Source organism: Dromaius novaehollandiae, chromosome 29, assembly GCF_036370855.1.
Source record: "Dromaius novaehollandiae isolate bDroNov1 chromosome 29, bDroNov1.hap1, whole genome shotgun sequence".
NCBI classification, from domain to species: domain Eukaryota; kingdom Metazoa; phylum Chordata; class Aves; order Casuariiformes; family Dromaiidae; genus Dromaius; species Dromaius novaehollandiae.
The window spans coordinates 2,786,568-2,803,541 of NC_088126.1; the positions used below are offsets into that span (position 1 = coordinate 2,786,568).

The window sequence follows — 16,974 nt, forward strand, 5'->3', positions numbered from 1 at the left end:
ATGTCCCTACATTTGTGCCCCCTCAGCCATGTCCCACACCAGTGTCCCCTCATCTGTCTCCTCACACGCGTGTCCCCCACCCGTACCCATCACCCAAGGCCCCCCCACCACGTCCCACACGCGTGTCCCCTCACCCACGGCCCCCGCCACTCCCACCCGAACTACACCTCCCAGCAGCCCTCGCGGCCCCCTTCCTCGCGCCCCGCCCTGCCATTGGCCGCCTCCCGAGGCGGGCGGCGCCGTGCCTCCCGATTGGCTGTCCCCGTGGCAACGGGCGGCGCGGGGGCCGACGGGAGGGGGCGGGCCGCTCTCGCGGTCGGGGGGGCGCGGCGGCGGGCGGAGCGCGCGGGGCGGGGGCGGCGGGGGCGGCTCGGGGGGGCGGCGCCCGGCGCGGCTCCTCCCCGGCGCCGTTGTTTGTTTGCGGCCGCCCCGCGGCGGCGGCGGCCGGTGTGCGGAGCGGTCGGTGCGCGCTGGGCGGCCGGCGGAGCGGAGCCTCCCGGGCAGCAGCAGCAGCCGCCGCCGCGGGGGGCCCGGCATGAGGAGCGGGGGGCCGCGGAGCCGCCAGCCCGCCGAGCCGGGGCCGCGGAGCCGGGGGAGCCCGCCGACACCCCGCCGGCACCGCCACCGGCCGCCCGCGCTGACCCCTGACCGCCGGCACCCGGGCAGCCGCCGCTGACGCCCCGCCGCCACCGGGCTCCGCCGGCGGCGGAGGCCGCGGGGCCGCCGAGGGAGCCGCTCGCCGGCGTGCGACGGGCGCCTGTGCTATGCGGTGGCGGCTCTGGCTGGTCTTCCTCAGCCTGCTCGCCGGCGCCGAGGGTAGGGGCCGCGGCGGGTCTCGCGGGGCCGGGAGCAGCCTCCTCCGGCCGGTCCCGCTGCCCCCAGCGGGGGCCGTTCGGGTTGGTGGGACCCCGCCACGCGTGTGGCTCCTGGCCCACGCCAAGCTGGGGGGGCTGCGTGCGCCTGCTGCCCCTTCCCCGTGCGCCCTCGCAGCGGTGGTGCCCGTGTTTCTGCGCTGGAAGGTGGGAGCTGGGGGTCCTCATTGCCCCACTGCGAGCAGGGTGCTGGCTCCCAGCGCGGTGCGAAGCGAGGGGTTGGTGTGCTGCCCGGTTCGGGCATGTGCGTCCTGCCCGGGCTGCTCCGAGCCTCCCCGGGGGTGAGGTGTGCTTACACGCGGTGCTCGCGCTTCTGTGGTGGACGGGGGGGGGAAAAGCTTTGGCTTTCTGGGTGCAACGGGCTTGAAGGCTGGGCAGCGTGGAGGCACGCAGCCTCTTTGCCTCGTTGTGGCATTGCTGATCCTGCTTTGGTCTCATGGGAGGAGATAGCGTTCCCCGAGCCAGAGACCCCCTCAGCACCTCGTTGGTCCTGCTCGCAAGCGCTTGACCCTTTTGTGTTGCCCCAGCAGGTAGCGGCCAGACGGAGTCCCGGGCTGTGGTCGGACGGGTTGGAGAGAGCACGGTGCTGGGCTGCAACCTCCTGGACGCCCAGGAGGCCCGTCCCCCCCTCTACGTGATCGAGTGGGTCCGCTTTGGGTTCGTCCTGCCCATCTTCATCAAGTTTGGGCTCTACTCGCCACGCGTGGACCCAGAGTACATAGGTAAGTCCTGCGGCCGGGGGCACGTCCCATGCCTGGGGTGCTGTGGCTGTGGGGCAGCAGCTGTGGGTCTGGGCCCTGGAAAGGCCCTGCTGGGCCAGACCTTGGGGCTGGGGTGACCCGGGGCACGACGTGAGCCCGGGCAGGCTGGCTGTGGCGCACGATGCGCGCGCGACCTGCTTGCCTCCCTGGTCTCCTTGGCTGGGCCCCCGCCAAGGGCCGCCGCTGTCAGAGCGCATTAATCACGCTCGCGAGGCGGTGGGGAGGCACGGCAAACCCGCCGGGGCTCTCCCGCCGGCCCGGAGCCGCGAGAGGGCTGCGGGGAGGCCGCTGCAGCGGGGCCGAGTCCCCCTTGCCTCATGCAGCTGCTTGATGTGTGTCGGGAGGGGATTTGGGACCTGCTAGTGCTGGGTGTGTGGCCCGCGGGGGAGGCAGAGGCGCTGGGCTCGGCAGCGGGAGGTTGCCCCGCCGGATCGGTGCAGCGGGAGAGGCTTCCCAGCACACGTCGGTGGTGCCCGCTGAGGCAGGAGGGCTCAGCACACCAGTGATCGCTGCCTGTTGATGTGGCCTCTGGCTACGGGGGTTCCCCCTCCCCTGGCAGCACCCATTTGGGAACCGGCACGGCTGAGCGGCAACTGTGTGTAGGAGCTCCTGGGCATCGGGTGGTTCAGATCCGCCATGTGCAAGTGTGAGGGTTGTACCTCCATCGTGGTGCACATTGCAAAATCCCGTATCAGGGAAGCCAGCGGCAGGTCTGGATCCGCTCTGACCTGCAGGCAATGCAAAACATCCCCCTTGTTCCGTCGCCAATTCCCTGCTCCTCGGTGCCTGGAGCAGGAGGGTGGCAGAGGGCTGCCCAGACCCTGCTCGGTGTTGGGTGGTGCCTGCAGGCTCCAGGCTGGGCGTTGCTTGGGGTTGAAGGCAGGATCGACGCTGTTTCTGGGTCTTTGTTTGCTCTAATCCCCTGTGGGCTGCTTCCCGGGGAAAGGGAAAGGTCCCCCTGGACCAGGGACCCCCAGGAAGGTCTGCGGGTCTCCGAGGTGGGTGGCACAGCTGTGGACGCTGCCTGATGGGCACCTTGGGGCCTGTCACAGTGTTGTTGCAGCGTGGCACTGCCCACCGCGCTCTCCAGGCTCTCTTGGGGGTCCAAAAAGAGCCAGGTGCTGCTGCCAGGCTGCGTGCTGTCCCGTCTGATCCCCCAAGCAGCCCTGCTCACGTCTCACTTTGAGCACGGGCAGAAGTGAAATCCTTCCAGAGACATTGCCACAAGCCTGGAGGCTGCTGGGCTTCCCTTGGGCACCCAGCTCTCCGCCGGGCTGCGGGCACCCCGGGTGCTGCCACGCCATCGCCTTGGCCCATGTGGGTCGCTTGAAGGTTGAGCTTGGGGAGGGGATTTCAGGGAAGCTGCTAAGTGGCGGTGCTGGGCTGGCTGGGATTTGGAGCAAGCTGTGCTGGGGAAGGGCTGGGGCGTGGGAGGGGGATATTCTCCTATTTACGGGATATTTAAAGTGAGGCAGTGGCAGACCTTGAGGGATCCCTGCAAATGCAGAGGCGGCAGCAACAGGATCTTCCTGTAATTAAGGGAAAGGCTTGGTGCCTCCTGCGGAGGAGGGGAAGGGCTGGCTGCCGTTTCGGGCTGAGCCTGGTGCCCTGAAAGCCTGAGGCAGCGACGCACCGAAATCCTCCCACGGGAGCGGCAGGGATGGGTGGAGGTGGCTGGATCACCCCTGGCTCGGGGCTCTTGGGCTCTAGTCACAGGATCCCGTCTCCATAAGCGAAACTGGCCACTGCCTAAAAAAGTGCCACGTGTTGGGGCTTGGCCTGACTCAGCTCCTGGCTGGATGCGGGCGCAGGCGGAGAAACGCTGCCTCTTCCCGGGTGGAAAGCCTGGGAAAGCAGGTTGCGCAGGGCAGGGCTGATCTCGGAGCAATCCTCGGCTCCTCTTGCCACCAGCCTGTGCTGGCAGGTTGGGGACGCTTGTGCCGTGAGCCAGGGTGGCCCCCGCCCCCATGCCGGTTCTGCTGGACCGGCAGGGACGACAACCCCTCGGCACCTGCTTTCCTGGGAGGCCCGGGCGGGGCTGCCGCTCGGCGCTGGCTCTGTCTCGCTCCTGTCACCTGAGCCCGGGGGCTTTGCGGGGCCTTGCAGCCGCAGGCGGCTCAGGTTACCCCAGGATGGCAGCGGAAGGGACCTGCCCACGTCTCGCCCGCGCTCTCGGCCCTTTCCCTGCCTCCCGGCAGCGCTCGGCCTCGTCCCTGGTGCCGTGGCACCCGTCCCGCTGTCACCCGAGCCCCGGGGGGGCTGTGGGAGCGGGTTGGGTGCTCCCAGTGCTCGTCCCTCGGGGACGGGGGCTGCTGCGGGGAGCTGCTGGGGGAAGGGGAGCTTGATCGCGGGCCGGGTTGGCCGAATCGAGGGCGAGGTGGGTGGGCGAGGGGGGCCGGTGGCTGTCACCATGGCAGCAGGCTGCTTATTTTCAATCCTCCGTGGCGCCCGGGGGGCTGGGGAGGGGTGGGCAGGGGCTGCCCAGCGTGGCCCAGATTCAACGTAGCTGCCGAGGGCAGCTCCTCCTTCCAGCCCTCCCCGGGGGGAGCAGCTTGAATATATCCCCGGGGAGCCCCCCACCTTGCTGCCTGCTTCCATCATGGAGCAGTTTGGGGCATTCCAGGGTAGGATGCAAGTGGGGTGGGATGCATCCGTCTCTGGAAGCTCCTGGGTCTCCCCCCTCCGGCGCTTGGGGAAACGGGGCCAGATTTTTGTCCCTCAGCCACCCTTCCCCAGGTGCCACTGCCTCTCAGGGTGTCACGGGCTGCCATCCCAGCCCCGGGCTGGCCCGGAGCGGGGCAGGGGGCCGGTGGTCCCTGGCTTGGCCGAGCGCGGTGGCCGCCAACGGCCGGGGCTCCAGCCCCCTTTGTGTCCCTTTGAATGGCGGTTGCCAGGCACTGGGAGATGCCGGTCGCGGAGGGCAGAGGCGGTTTTGTTATTGGCCGGGTGGTGAATGAGGAGGAGGGGGCTGGGGCCGGCACGGGGGATTAGAGGGAGGCTGGGGGTGTATCCCCAGGGCACTCCGATCTTTTCCAATAGGACCTTTGTTCAGCAGCCGGCTGTTCCCGGCTGGCTCCTGGGGCTGCAAGCTGGCAGCTGCCTGCAGGGAGCGGCACTGCCGGGGACCTGGGAGCTTCCCTGTGCTCCCTGGAGCTGCTCTGGTTTCCCCAGTGCTGCACGCGGGGTGCTTGGCCCGTGAGAGAGCAGCTGTGGGGACAAGATGGCAAAGGGCTCCTTGTCCCAAGGGTGTGTTGCCTTCGCTCCCATCTCTGCTCCTGGGACCCTTCTCCAGCTCCTTGTAGTATTAGGGACCTGTTGCATGGCCCTAGCTGAGCTCTGGGTCATAGGATGGAGGATCCAGCAGGGACGCAAGAGCAGAGCCACTGTCATATTGGGACTGACAGCAGTTTCCAGGCCTCACAAGCGCATCGATGGCTTGCAGCGAGACCAGAGCAGAGCCTCGTGCCAGGCCATCCGTGGGCTGACACCGCAGTCCACGCAGCCTTAGTGCACGGCTGCTCCCCTTTACGTGCACCCCTGGTGTGTGCCTGGGGCAGGATGGGGGGTTTTTTTGGCCTGGGGTGCTGCTCCGTGTGCTGAGTGATGGATGTGGCCAGAGGCACCCAGGTACATCCAGCTGTGCCTGGCGTCTACTGCCGGAGATGCCGTGGGTCTGGACTGGAGACTGTGGGGAGAAGCAGGAGGGATGGGAGAGCACTTGGGAGCTGGGCAGAGGGTGGCTGCAGAGGCTGGATGAAACTCCAGGCGCTAACGGGGAGGGTCTGTATGCATTTGTATGTGCTGGGTTTACACAAGGCTGCATGGATTCGTACGATCCTGTCCCTGAACCGCCCAGCCTCTGTGCCCAAACCAGCCTGCCCGGGTGGTGCCACTTCTCCTCCTTCCCAGGCTCTTTGGGGGTGATGACAGCGTCCTGCCGCTGTAACACCCACGCGGTGCCGGAGCCTGGGCTCCCAAGGCCTCGAGCAGTGCATGGAGACTGTGTGACGCGGAACTTGTGCCACCGCGGCACAGGGAGCAGGTTTGGCCTGCAAGGCGCTGAGCTCCCTCCCACGGCCACCACCACGGCCACGCACACCCTCAGCTGCCCGCGTGGCTCTGTCTCGGCTCCAGGGCTTGCCGTGCCAGGGCAGCAGCGTTGAATCGCGTGTACGAGCAGTCCTGAGTGTGCCTGGCATCTGCCTGCGCTGGGAAGGGCACGTACGGTGGGTCAGCACATGTGGGCTGTGTCCCAGAGGGAAAGGTGCTTGAACACATCCACAATCATTTGGCTTAAAGCATTTCCAAAGGCTGCCTCCATCCCGGGGAGGTCTCCTGGATAGACCTGACGTGTTTTCCAGCAAAAGCGATTTTGTCGGAAACGCTTCATGAAGATGCTGGTTTAGGGGAGCTCTGGGCCTTGCACCGAAGCATCTCAAGGCTGTGGAGGCATCGAGAGCTGTGTGCACCATGCAGGGTGTCACCACCCTGGCTGTGCCCGAGCCAAGCCTGGGTCCTGCCGCGATGTGCGGTGCTGTCGGGCCACTTGTGCCCGGGGTGCTGCGGTGGTGGAGGTGCTGTCTGTGCACCCCAGCCCAGGTGCTGAGCCAATTGCCTGCTGCGCTTCTGAGCCGATTATGGCTCTGATAATAGCCCAGGGGATTAGAGGGCTGCGTTCGCTGTTGCTTTAGGTCCTTATCCTTCTCCTCATCAAAGAGGCCGTGTGTGTGGGGCCGCTGGCTGCCCTGGGCTCAAAGCAAGGGCCCCGCAGCCCGGGAGAGCCCCGTGCCTCCGGCCAGCCCTGACGTGGGTCGTAGCGCTTGTGCCGCTGGTCCTCGCCGGGCTGGCGAGGGGTTCGGGCTAGCTGGACTGCGCGGGGCAGGGGAAGGGGCGGGGGTGCCTCGCGCGCCCAGAGCTTAGCAGGGCTCCGCAGGGCGAGACAGCTGGGGGGGCTCTGGAGGGGAAAGGGCGGTCGAGGGGACAGTCCCTGAAAGGCACCCTGCGAGCCAGGAGGTAATAGGGAAGGGTGCAAGGGGGGATTTTGCAGGCAGGCTGGTAGCTCGCGGTGCTTTTGGGTCTGGGGGAGATAGATTTGGGAGGATTGGTGCCCCACGGGCGCAGCAGCCGCTGGGAGTGATGCTCAGGGCACAGGGACCATGCTGAGGGGTCCCTGCTGAGGCCGCTCCGCATGGGAGCGGGTGGCAGAGCCGATCTCTACTTCTTCCAGCCTGTTTCCCCGACAGCAGCAAGCCGTGTAGCACTAAACGTTGGTTTGACTGAACTCTGCCCCAGTATGGCTACCCCGGCTTTTGTCTTCGAGGTTGTTCCCAGCCCCCCGTGGAGCCGGCCGGCCGCGGCGGGAGCTGCCGGTCCCGGCAGGTCGAGATGGAAGCAGCCCGAGCACATCCCGGCTGCGCGGGGCACGTCCTCCCGCTGCCAAGTGGGGCACCCGGCCCCGCTCCCTAGGGAAGCTGCCGAGCCTCCGCGGGGGCTGGCGGAGGCCAAGCTCGGTGCTGCGTGGGTGGGCGCTCAGGGAGGCAGGTGGCCCGAGGACACGGCTGTCCCCGCGCTGGCAGCGCTCGGTGACAGACGCCTCTCACTCGGCAGGTCGCGTGCGGATTGAGGAAGGCGCCTCGCTGCGCATCGACCTCCTGCGCGCCGAGGACCAAGGCTGGTACGAGTGCCGCGTGCTCTTCCTGGACCGGCACAGCACCGACGACGACTTCCAGAACGGCACCTGGATCCACCTCACCGTCAACGGTACGGCCGGGGCGATGCTCAGCGTGTGCAGCCTCCCGCAGCAGTTGGCACAGAAGTTTTAACAGCTCCTCACTCAGCAGCAGGCACCGTTTTGAGCCTCAGGGATGGGCTTCAGGGTTTGTGGCTGCCTTCATGTGCATGTTTAGTACGGTGCGACAAGAGCTTGGGATCCCGGAGGCAGGTTCAGGGTGCCTCTGGCCTGCCCTGTTCAGGCACGGCCTTGGGAGCGTGATTGAGGGCTCGCAGTTGGGTTGGTGTGATGTAGAGAGGTAACGGGGCTCAGGCAGAGCCAAAACTGCTCCTGAAGTCTCCAAGCACCTGCCTGGGCTCTTGGCTGTGCCTGAGTGAGCCCAGGTTGCTGCCTGCTCTGCCTGCCTGAGCCAGCTCAGCCCCTTGCTGCAAATCGCTCTCATATTTGCTCTTTTTGTGGCCGTCATGTGCTCCAGGAAGACCCAGGAGCTTACAGAGAAGGGCAGCACCAGGCAGAGCATCTCGGCTGTCAGGGAAAGTGGCCTGTTCGTCGAGCATGGGGCTGTTCCTTGTCCTTGCTCAGGCTCTCCACCTAGCCTGGGGGTAGCCAGAATGGACCTCGCAGAGCAGATGCTGCTGCTCTGACACCCTGAGCAAGGGAGACCCTGTCCTGTGCTCTCCTGTGTGCTGCGCTGGGAGAGACCTTCCCCGTGCACACCGCACACGTACAGCCGCTTTGCGCCTACACTTGCTCCACGTCACTTTGCTGCCCCGTTTTGAGGGTGACAGTGAGGATGGGGGGGCAGTGGGGAGGAGTTTGTCTTCCCCCAGGGCAGGAAGAGCAGCTACTGCAACAGCAGAGCTGGGATCCGTGTCAGCCACCAGTTTGTTTCCCAGAGATCTGGATCCTGCTCCAGATCTGGCCCTTCAGAGATCACTGCTCTGCCCTGTACCAGCAAAGACCACACGTGGTCGGATCCACTTGTCTTCTAAGACCAGTCAAGCTATGCCAGCAACCCAGGGATGAGACTCTGCGTTTGTGTCTTTGCAGCACCCCCCACCTTTCTGGAGACCCCCCCTGCATTCGTGGAGGTGCGAGACCAGGACACGCTGAGCCTTACCTGCACGGCTGTTGGCAACCCCCAGCCCGTTGTCACCTGGAAGAGAAGCGACCTGGCTGTCCAGAGCGGGGACACAGTGCGGGTGAGAAAGGCAGGACCCTGATAGCCTTGTGCCAAGGGGCATATGGAGCTGTGACCACCGGGCGTCCACAACACGCGTCCTCCATCTCGGCAAGGGTCTCGTGGGGCACCCAGGCACGCAGAGCAATGAGCCTCTGCTTGGCTGGAGAGCGTGTGCCCGGCTTCACCCGGGTGGCACCCAACTCCTGCCCACGGTGCCATGTTTCTGAGGGTGTCCTGTCCCTTGGTGGCCATGCCATGACTCCCAGAGGTCCCCAGGGAGGGTCCAGCCAGCCAGGAAGACACTGCGCCAGGGCTGTTCCCTAGGGAAGAGCCTTTGAGCCTGATGGAGGTGAAGGGCTTGGGAACTCGCTGCAGGAAGAGGAGCTCCTCCTGCAGCGTGGCAGCTTGCAGAGCTCGCAGGTGACGCTGGTCCCTCTCTCGCCACCGCGGTGGCACTGACGAGGCTGCACTGGGTGCCTTGCAGGTGAGGAACGGGACGCTGAGCATCGCTGTCGTGGAGCGGGCCAGTGCGGGCACCTACACCTGCCATGCTTCCAGCAAGGAGGGCACCATCACCCACACCACCCGTGTGCTCGTGCAGGGTAAGAGTGGGTGCTCTCGGAGCCCTGACCGGGTGGGCCACCCCGCTGGGTGCTGTACGCCCTGCTCCCCCAGGGCACAGGAGGAGCCGCATCACGGAGGTTGGGTTCGGTAGGAGCACAGGTATGACCAGCTTTTGGAACAGTTGGGGCCGTCCCTTGTCCCCAGCCCTCACTGTCCTCTGTGCGCCATACTGCAGGGCCACCCACCATCGTGGTGCCACCTCAGAACATCACCGTCAACATCTCCCAAGACGCCTTCCTGGCGTGCCAGGCCGAGGCCTATCCTGGCAACCTCACCTACACCTGGTTACAGGGCAACAGCAACGTCTTCCATCTCAGGTACGGCAGGAATGGGACCCACTGCCTTCTGGTGAGCAGGGCGGCAGGAGGGGACCGGGAACAACACTGGGTGGTCATGGGCTCCTCGTGGCTGGCAGTGCTGGGCGCAGCAGGAGGTGCTGTGTCCCCACAAAGCCTGGATCCAGGCACCCCTGGGCACTGTGGGAAGGCAGTGAGCTGCTTGGGTGCTTGAGAAGGGAGGTTATCTCACCCCAAGATGGTGGGGATAGTCCCAGCTGCGCTGGCTCACTCTCCTCCACTGTCCTTTCTTTGTAGCCACCTCCAGGCTCGAGTCCGCATCCTCGTGGATGGGAGTCTCTTACTCCAGAGAACGACCCCAGACGACGCTGGCAAATACACCTGCATCCCTAGCAATGGCCTGTGGAAGCCACCTTCTGCCTCAGCCTTCGTCACAGTGCTGTGTAAGAGGCTTTGCAGGCCGTACTGCCCCTCAGGAGTCCAGGGCACGCTGTGACCAGCTCCTCTCACAAAAAGGTTCCTCCAGGCTCAGCGGAGCAGGGACCCCTCTGGGTGCCCATGGGCCAGACCAGCAGGTCTTGCAGGCCTTGGTGTAAAGAGGGTGTTCCTGCAGGTGCCACGGGGACCGTGAGCCTCCTGCGGTCCTCACACGGGCCTTGGTGCCCTGTTTGTCCTCCCAGATCCAGCGGAGGTGACCACCATGCTCCCAGAGACCCACCTGCCCAAGGGGATGCAGGGTGTGATCCGGTGCCCTGCCAGGGCCAACCCCCCTCTGCTCTCTGTCAGCTGGACTAGAGATGGGCGCCCGCTGGAGCTGGACAAAGTACTGCTGCTTGCACCCTCCCCCGTCTTCCCACCGCCCGCAGCCCCTTGTCCTGACCCCAACATCCCCCTCTCCTAGTTCCCTGGCTGGTCCGTGAGATCTGATGGCTCCATCATCATCGCAATGGGGAATGACGACGCACTGGGAGTGTACACCTGTACCCCGTACAACAGCTACGGTACAGCCGGCGAGTCTCGGCCCACGCGTGTGCTGCTCAAGGTGAGGCGGGGCTGGTGGATGACGCTGCCTGAGCCCGTTGCACCATCTGCTCCCACCCTGCCGGGCCAAGCACCCATTTGGCGTGGGCACCGCCGTGCCACCTTTGCAACACCCCAACTGTGCAGCGATACAGATGTGCCGCGGTGCCCTTCGGCCTGCCCTGCCGTGGGTCTGCCCCTGTCCATCCTGCCACCAAGTCCACCACCATGCTTGACTGTGTTCCAGGACCCTCCTGCCTTCACAGTGCGCCCTAAGGAGGAATACTTCCAGGAGGTGGGCCGGGAGCTGGTGATCCCCTGCATGGCCCATGGGGATCCTCCACCCGCTATCACGTGGGTGAAGGTAAGAGCCACGGGTCTGGGGAACCAGCCAAGTCCACCTGGGAGGTTGATGCTACTCTTGCCCTCGAGGACATCAGTCCTCATGTCCCAGGGCAGTCTCCATGTCCTTGTCCCCACAGCCGCTGTGCAGGGTCACATCTCTCTTGAGAGCCTGGTTCCTGCTGGAGAAGAGGCCCAGGGCCCTTTGCTAGTGCTGTCCTCAATTCTCTAAGAAACAAGGGCAAAATCCTGCCCCTTCTTTGGCCTCTGTTTCCACACTGGCCCCAGGGCAGTGGATCTAAAGCACGTCAGGTCCCGTTTGCGTCAGCGCGGGCAGGGCAGAGCAGCCAGCCTGCAGCGGGGTCAAGTCCGTCGCCCGCTATCGGCATGTCTGCCTTGCTGTGCAGCTGGGCAGCGCGGGGAAGAACGGCGCCCAGGTGGATGCAAACAGCAGCCTCGTCTTCCGCCCGCTCGTCAAGGAGCAGCACGGGGTCTGGGAGTGCATGGCCAGCAACCAGGTGGCCCACATCAGCACCACCACCTCTGTCCACGTGCTGGGTGAGTCGCCCATCCCTGGTGGGCAGGCCTGGTCCGTGGGTGCTGGGGTGCCCTAAGGAGAGAGAGGGCAGCTGTGGGGTGAACGACCCCAGTCCCACTGTGCTGGGAGGGGATTGAAATGCCCCCACGCATCCGTTGTCTGAGCTGCTCATCTGATGTGTCTTCTCACTGCTTTCTCCACCAGGTACCAGTCCTCATGCCGTCACTAACGTCTCTGTGCTCCCACTCCTGCTGGCAGCCAACATCTCCTGGGAGCCAGGGTTTGATGGAGGCTATTTCCAGAGGTTCAGCGTCTGGTACACACCACTGTGAGTCCCACAGGGGCAGGGATGTGGTATGCCTGCACCCCCTCCATCCCACCTGGCAGCAGAGGGTCCTGTCCCTCAGCTCTGGACTCACAGGTCCCACGTCTCTTCAGGGTGAAGCATCTGCCTCGGGCCCATCGTGACTGGGTGTCGCTGTCGGTGCCGGTTGGGGCTCAACACCTCTTGGTGGAGAATCTCCAGCCAGACATGAGCTACCAGTTCAGTGTCCTGGCCCAGAACAAGCTGGGCAGTGGCCCCTTCAGCCAGATTGTCACCTCCGTGCCCAGGGGTAAGAGTGGGCCATGGTGCTGACCACAGCATCCCCCAGTTCTCCCCAGCACCTTCACACACACGGGAGGCTCCTGTTTCTGCCTTGCCGTCCCCTCGCCACCACATCCCCTCCCACATCAATGTCCCCTTTCTCCTCAGGCTTCCCGCTGACCACGGTGCCTCCAGAGCCGCCTGCCATGACCATGCGCATCTTCCTGTCCCCGCCGCAGGCTCTGACTGCCAACGAGACTGCGCGTGGGGTCCTGCTGCAGTGGGAGCCCCCGGGTCAGTTCTCGGTGGCGCTGAGCGGCTACGCGCTGGAGCTGCGGCAGGACAAGGGGGGCTGGGAGGTGCTGGACCGCTCCATCCCCAGCACGAAGACCCAGATCTTGGTGCCAGGACTCATCAAGGTGCAGTTGTCGAGGGGGATCCTCACAGGGTGCCCCCTCAGCGGGGTGGCTCTGCACCAGTGCGGGGATGCAATGAGGAGGGGGTTGGTCCCTGGCGGGGATCAGTATGGAGCCACTTGGCTCCATAGCCTGGTGGGCTGAGGTTTGGTCACTGTGCCAAGGCTGATGGCTCTCTGCTCCCCCAGGACGCCTTCTATGAGTTTCGACTGGTGGCCTTTGCTGGCAGCTACATCAGCGATCCTAGTAACACGGTGAACGTCTCCACAGCAGGTAAGGCCTGGCCTGCAGCCCACTTGTTCTTCCTGGCCTGGAGACAAACCAAGGGACTAGGTGTCCAGTGTAGCCTAGGATCTTCCCGAATAGAAACCCCTTCTGACTGCTCCCACCCCCAGTGTCCCTACTGCTAGACGAGGGGATGCAGCCTGTAGAGTGGTCCTGGAGTAGGACCACCAAGGCTAACGCTGTGAGAACACTCATCTCCGTGTGTGGAACTTGCATGGTATTGGTGTGATGGACTAGATACCAAGAGAGCTTTGTCCGGAGCATCCCTGCTCCACCACCTAGCATGGTGGAGGTTGTGGGTCCACCTGAAGGTGACAAGCCCCAAGGGCAGGGAAGGGCAAGCAAGCCAAAGCTTTACTCTTTATCCCTGCAGTGCTGGTGGTGTGGCTGCTGGATGCTCTGCAGGTAACAGTGTCTAACGGTGTCTCCTGTCCTGGCGCAGGCATGGAGGTGTATCCATCTCGCACCCAGCTCCCGGAGCTCCTGCCGCAGCCGGTGCTCGCTGGGGTCATCGGTGGGATCTGCTTCCTCAGCGTGGCTGTGATCTTCAGCACTGTGGCAGCCTGCATCATGAACCGCCGGCGTGCCGCGCGCATTCAGAAGCGAAGGCAAGGTAGGACCCAGCTGGACGGGTGCAGATGCCTGGATCCCAGGGCTTTCAGAGAGCTCGAACTGGCGTGTCCAGGGAGACAGGACCTGGTTGGGTGGGTGGGTGGGTGGGTGTTCAGGGAGGGGACAAGGCCAGCCCAGGGCTGGGCGCTCTGGCAGGGCTTTGGAGGCTTGCAAAGGGTGGTAGTAGGACTGAGTGGGTGCCGCTGTCTCCTCATCATCACTGCGTTGCTCGCCGTGTGATCCCCTTGTGTTCTCATGACCTTCCAGATCCACCACTCGTCTTCTCCCCCAGCAAGAAGCTTCCACCTCCACAGTAAGTCACGCCATGCCATGCTCCCTGCCCGTCTCACTCCCCTGCTGTCTCACCGCGCTCCCCCTCATTCACTCGCTGCTGGCTCAGGGCAGGCGGGGGACGGGCCGGGGGGCAGCCTGGCCTTCCCCACCGCTGCTGGCTCAGGTGGAAGAGCTGGCTGTCGGGGGGTCTTTGGGAGAGGGGTGCTGCATCAGGAGGTGCCGTGGTGCAGGGCTCCCTCGGGGTGCTCTGCTCCCCCTTGCTGAGTGTTTTGGCTGCACAAAGGATCAGGAGCCGGAGAGGAGCCAGACTCCAGACCCCAGGGCAGCAATGCAGGGTCACGATACCTGTCGTGAGATGCCTGATGCAGGCTGCCCCTTAACAGGGTGCAGACAGACGAGCCCAGGAGCCAGCATGAGGGTGCTCAAGTGCCTCCCCTCTTTTTTTTTTTTTACAGCAATTCTCATGGCTCTGGTAGCCCAGACAGTACCATGAAGTTGAAGCTGCAGGCATCTCCATACCATAGCCTGCGCCGGACGCTGCTGTGGGGCGAGAAGGCAGGCACCAGCCTGGGCCTCAGCATCGCTGGGGCCAGCTCCAGGTACGCGGTGTACGAGAGCCACGTCGGGGAGCACGTGCCCCTGGAGCGGATCTGCCGGGGCCCCGACGGGCGCTTCGTGGTGGAGACCCGCAGGCGGTCGCAGGAGGGCAGCTCGGAGGCGCTGCCCTACTCCGAGACGGAGCTGTACCTGCAGCGGGACCCCTCGCCCGCGCCCCCCTCGGCGCAGCAGCCCGAGCCCTACCTGCAGGTCCATTCGGAGGAGAAGGAGCCCATCTGGCGGAAGGAGGTCCCGCTGCGACCCCGGGCCGTGGGGCAGGCCCGCCGGGGAGCCAGGGCGTCCAGCTACCGCCAGGGCCGCTACTTCGGCTACGGCAGCAGCAGCCCCGCGGACAAGGGCGCAGCCTTGTGCATCATCGACCTGAGCCCCGTGGCCTCCGCCACAACCCTGCCTTACAGTGCCCCGGAGGAGCTGCGAGACGGCACGGGCAGCGCCGAGCCCGGCGAGAGCACAGCCAGCGCCCTGTGGGACTCGCTGCCCCTCCAGGGCTCCCCCTCGCTCCGGCTCGCCCCCCCGGACAGCCCCGGCCTCTGGAGCAGCCGGCAGAAAGGCCGCTCGCCGGCGCAGAGCGGGATCCTCCAGTACCTGAGCCTGCCCTTCTTCAAGGAGATGTGTGTCGACGGCGACTGGCCGCCCCAGGAGGAGCCGAGCGAGCCGCGCCGGCCCCCCGGCGAGCCAGAGCCTGCGGGCAGCCTGGAGCCCACCCTGCGGGGGAGCGGGGGCTCCCCGGCGAGCACGGAGCGGACAGTCTGTCCAGACTACATGGACACATGTGCCAACGCCACGTCGCCTCCAGCCACGGCTTTCCTCAAACCCCCCAAGCTGCCGCTGGGCCCTGCTAAGGCCTCGCTGCCCGGCACCGCCGCCTGGAGCAGCTCCCCCAGCCCCCTCCCGGCCCCGGAGCCACTCTGTCGGACCCAGGCGTCCCCTGCCAGCGGCAGGACCGAGGCCCTGCCCTCGGCTGTCCCCGTGGAGCCCAGCTGGGCTCTGGGCCTGGCGGGGCAGCCCGAGGCGGGCAGGCAGCAGGAGCCCGCTGCGCTGGAGAAGCCGCCGCGGGGCAGTTTAACGAGCCAGAGCAGCGGCCGGGGCAGTGCCTCCTTCCTGCGGCCCCCCTCGCTGGCACCGGCCCCCGGGGGCAACTTGCTCGGCGCCCCGCTCGGGGAAGGCAGCAGCTGGCAAAGCGGCGGCTCTGCGGCGGAGGAGGACGGGCCCAGGAAGGATCCAGCCCTCGCCAGCGCGGGCAAGAGGTGAGCTGGGGGCAGGAGGGGGGGACGAGCTGGCTCATGCTCGGGCATCTCTTGGCCCGTTTTTTGCACGTCGCGTGTTGCTTGGCTGGGATCCAGGATGTGTCCCAGCACATGTGGCAGCCCGGAGCAGGCATCCCACGGGATCCACAGCAGAAACCTCTCATGAGCTGAAGGCCACTGAGGGAGCCCTGGAGGTGCCCAGCCTCAGGGTGGCCCTTGGGGACCAGGGTGGCTGGGGCCAGTGCATCATCCATGGCCTCACGCCCACCTCCTGCTTCCCCTGTGGTCCCAGCTCATGCCCCACTTGGCCCTGTGCTTGTCCACCCCATCGCCCACCCCGGCACCCCTCCGGGTCGGGCTCCGCGCCTCAGGGAGGGTGGCAGGGGTGCGGGTGCAAGCCCTGCTGCTGACGGCAGCCGGTGCCCCGCAGGAGGAACACGTCCGTGGACGAGAACTACGAGTGGGACTCGGAGCTGGCGCTGGAGTCGGACCTCCTGGACGCTCTGCAGCTGTACCGGGGCGGGGACCCCGCGCGGCCCGTCTCCACCATCGCCGTGCGAGACCTGGAGAGGCAGAGTGAGTGCCCGGGCCCCAGTGCCACATGTCACCCCCTGCCTCCATGTGCCACCCCCTGCCTCCTGGGGTGGGAGGCACCCCGGTGTGGGGCTGTGATGAAAGGGGGAGCAGGGTGCTCTCTGCAAACTGCATGGGGAGAATGGAGGTGGGGCAGCAAAGTGCAGCTTTTGTCCCTTTTGTCCCAGCTCTGTCCCTTCGGGGGGTGGCAGGGTCCAGCAGAGCTGGTGGCCGCACATCCAGCCGGACCCTGCCTGTCTCTCTGCAGAGCCCCGAGGGCCCGGTGCCTCGCCGGTGAGCTCCAAGTCGGCGGAGGCGCTGGAGGCAGCGGGCGGCCCGGAGCAGCGCGGTAGCCCCGAGGCGCGTTGCGTGGCCCTGCGCGAGGAGTTCCTGGCCTACCGCCGCCGCAGGGAAGCAGCCCAGCAGCGGCGGCAGCGGCTCGCCCCCCGCACCGGCTACGCCGAGCGCTTCGAGCTGGCCACGCTGCTCTAGGGGCCCCGGTGCCCCCCCCCAGCACGGTGCCCTGGGGGGGGGGACCCCGGCGTGGTGGGGGGCTGGAAGGGCCTGGGTGGGAGGGGAGGAGGCTGCTGTGAGTGGAATAAAGAGATGGGAGAGCAGCGTGGTTCTGTGCACCCTGAGACAGCGGGAGGGGCCCCTGCACCCATGGGGGCCCCGCACCCATGGGGGTGGTGCCCTCCCCATCGCCCCCCCCTGCAGCCCGGAGCTCCCAGTGCATCCTTCACCCCCCCCGCACTATGCTTCCCCTCCTTCTGGCGTTCTCCACAGGGTCCCCCCCCAGCCCTGCTCCCGGTGCCCCCCGCAGCCCCCCAGCCCGCCCCCGGGGTCCCCGTGCTCCCCGCAGCCGCCTCCCCTCGCCCCGGTGCCGGCGCCCCCCGAGGCCCCGAGCGCGGCGGGCGCTGGCGGGACTGGGCGGCGGCGGGTCGGCGCGGGGCGGGGCCTGCGCGCCTGCTTGCCC

The 16,974-nt window shown here is 66.4% G+C and overlaps 1 protein-coding gene across 4 annotated transcripts; it reads left to right on the forward strand.

The window, feature by feature from the left end:
- Nucleotides 1-553: 553 nt before the first annotated feature.
- IGSF9 (immunoglobulin superfamily member 9) lies at nt 554-16,615 on the forward strand. 4 transcript variants are annotated; one of them, XM_026111559.2, is made up of 20 exons: nt 554-816; nt 1,400-1,594; nt 7,241-7,393; nt 8,415-8,566; nt 9,032-9,149; nt 9,347-9,488; nt 9,765-9,910; nt 10,148-10,290; nt 10,369-10,509; nt 10,735-10,851; nt 11,237-11,387; nt 11,572-11,695; nt 11,806-11,981; nt 12,122-12,372; nt 12,558-12,642; nt 13,097-13,267; nt 13,534-13,579; nt 14,016-15,425; nt 15,856-16,001; nt 16,267-16,615. In XM_026111559.2, exons 1-20 carry the CDS (start codon nt 765-767, stop codon nt 16,488-16,490), a joined length of 4,143 nt encoding a protein of 1,380 aa, XP_025967344.2. In that variant the 5' UTR covers nt 554-764; the 3' UTR covers nt 16,491-16,615. The 4 variants fall into 4 exon arrangements, with proteins under 4 accessions (XP_025967344.2, XP_064354846.1, XP_064354847.1 ...); XM_064498776.1 differs by having other exon boundaries at nt 1,403-1,594; XM_064498777.1 differs by having other exon boundaries at nt 16,187-16,439.
- The last annotated feature ends 359 nt before the right edge of the window (nt 16,616-16,974 follow it).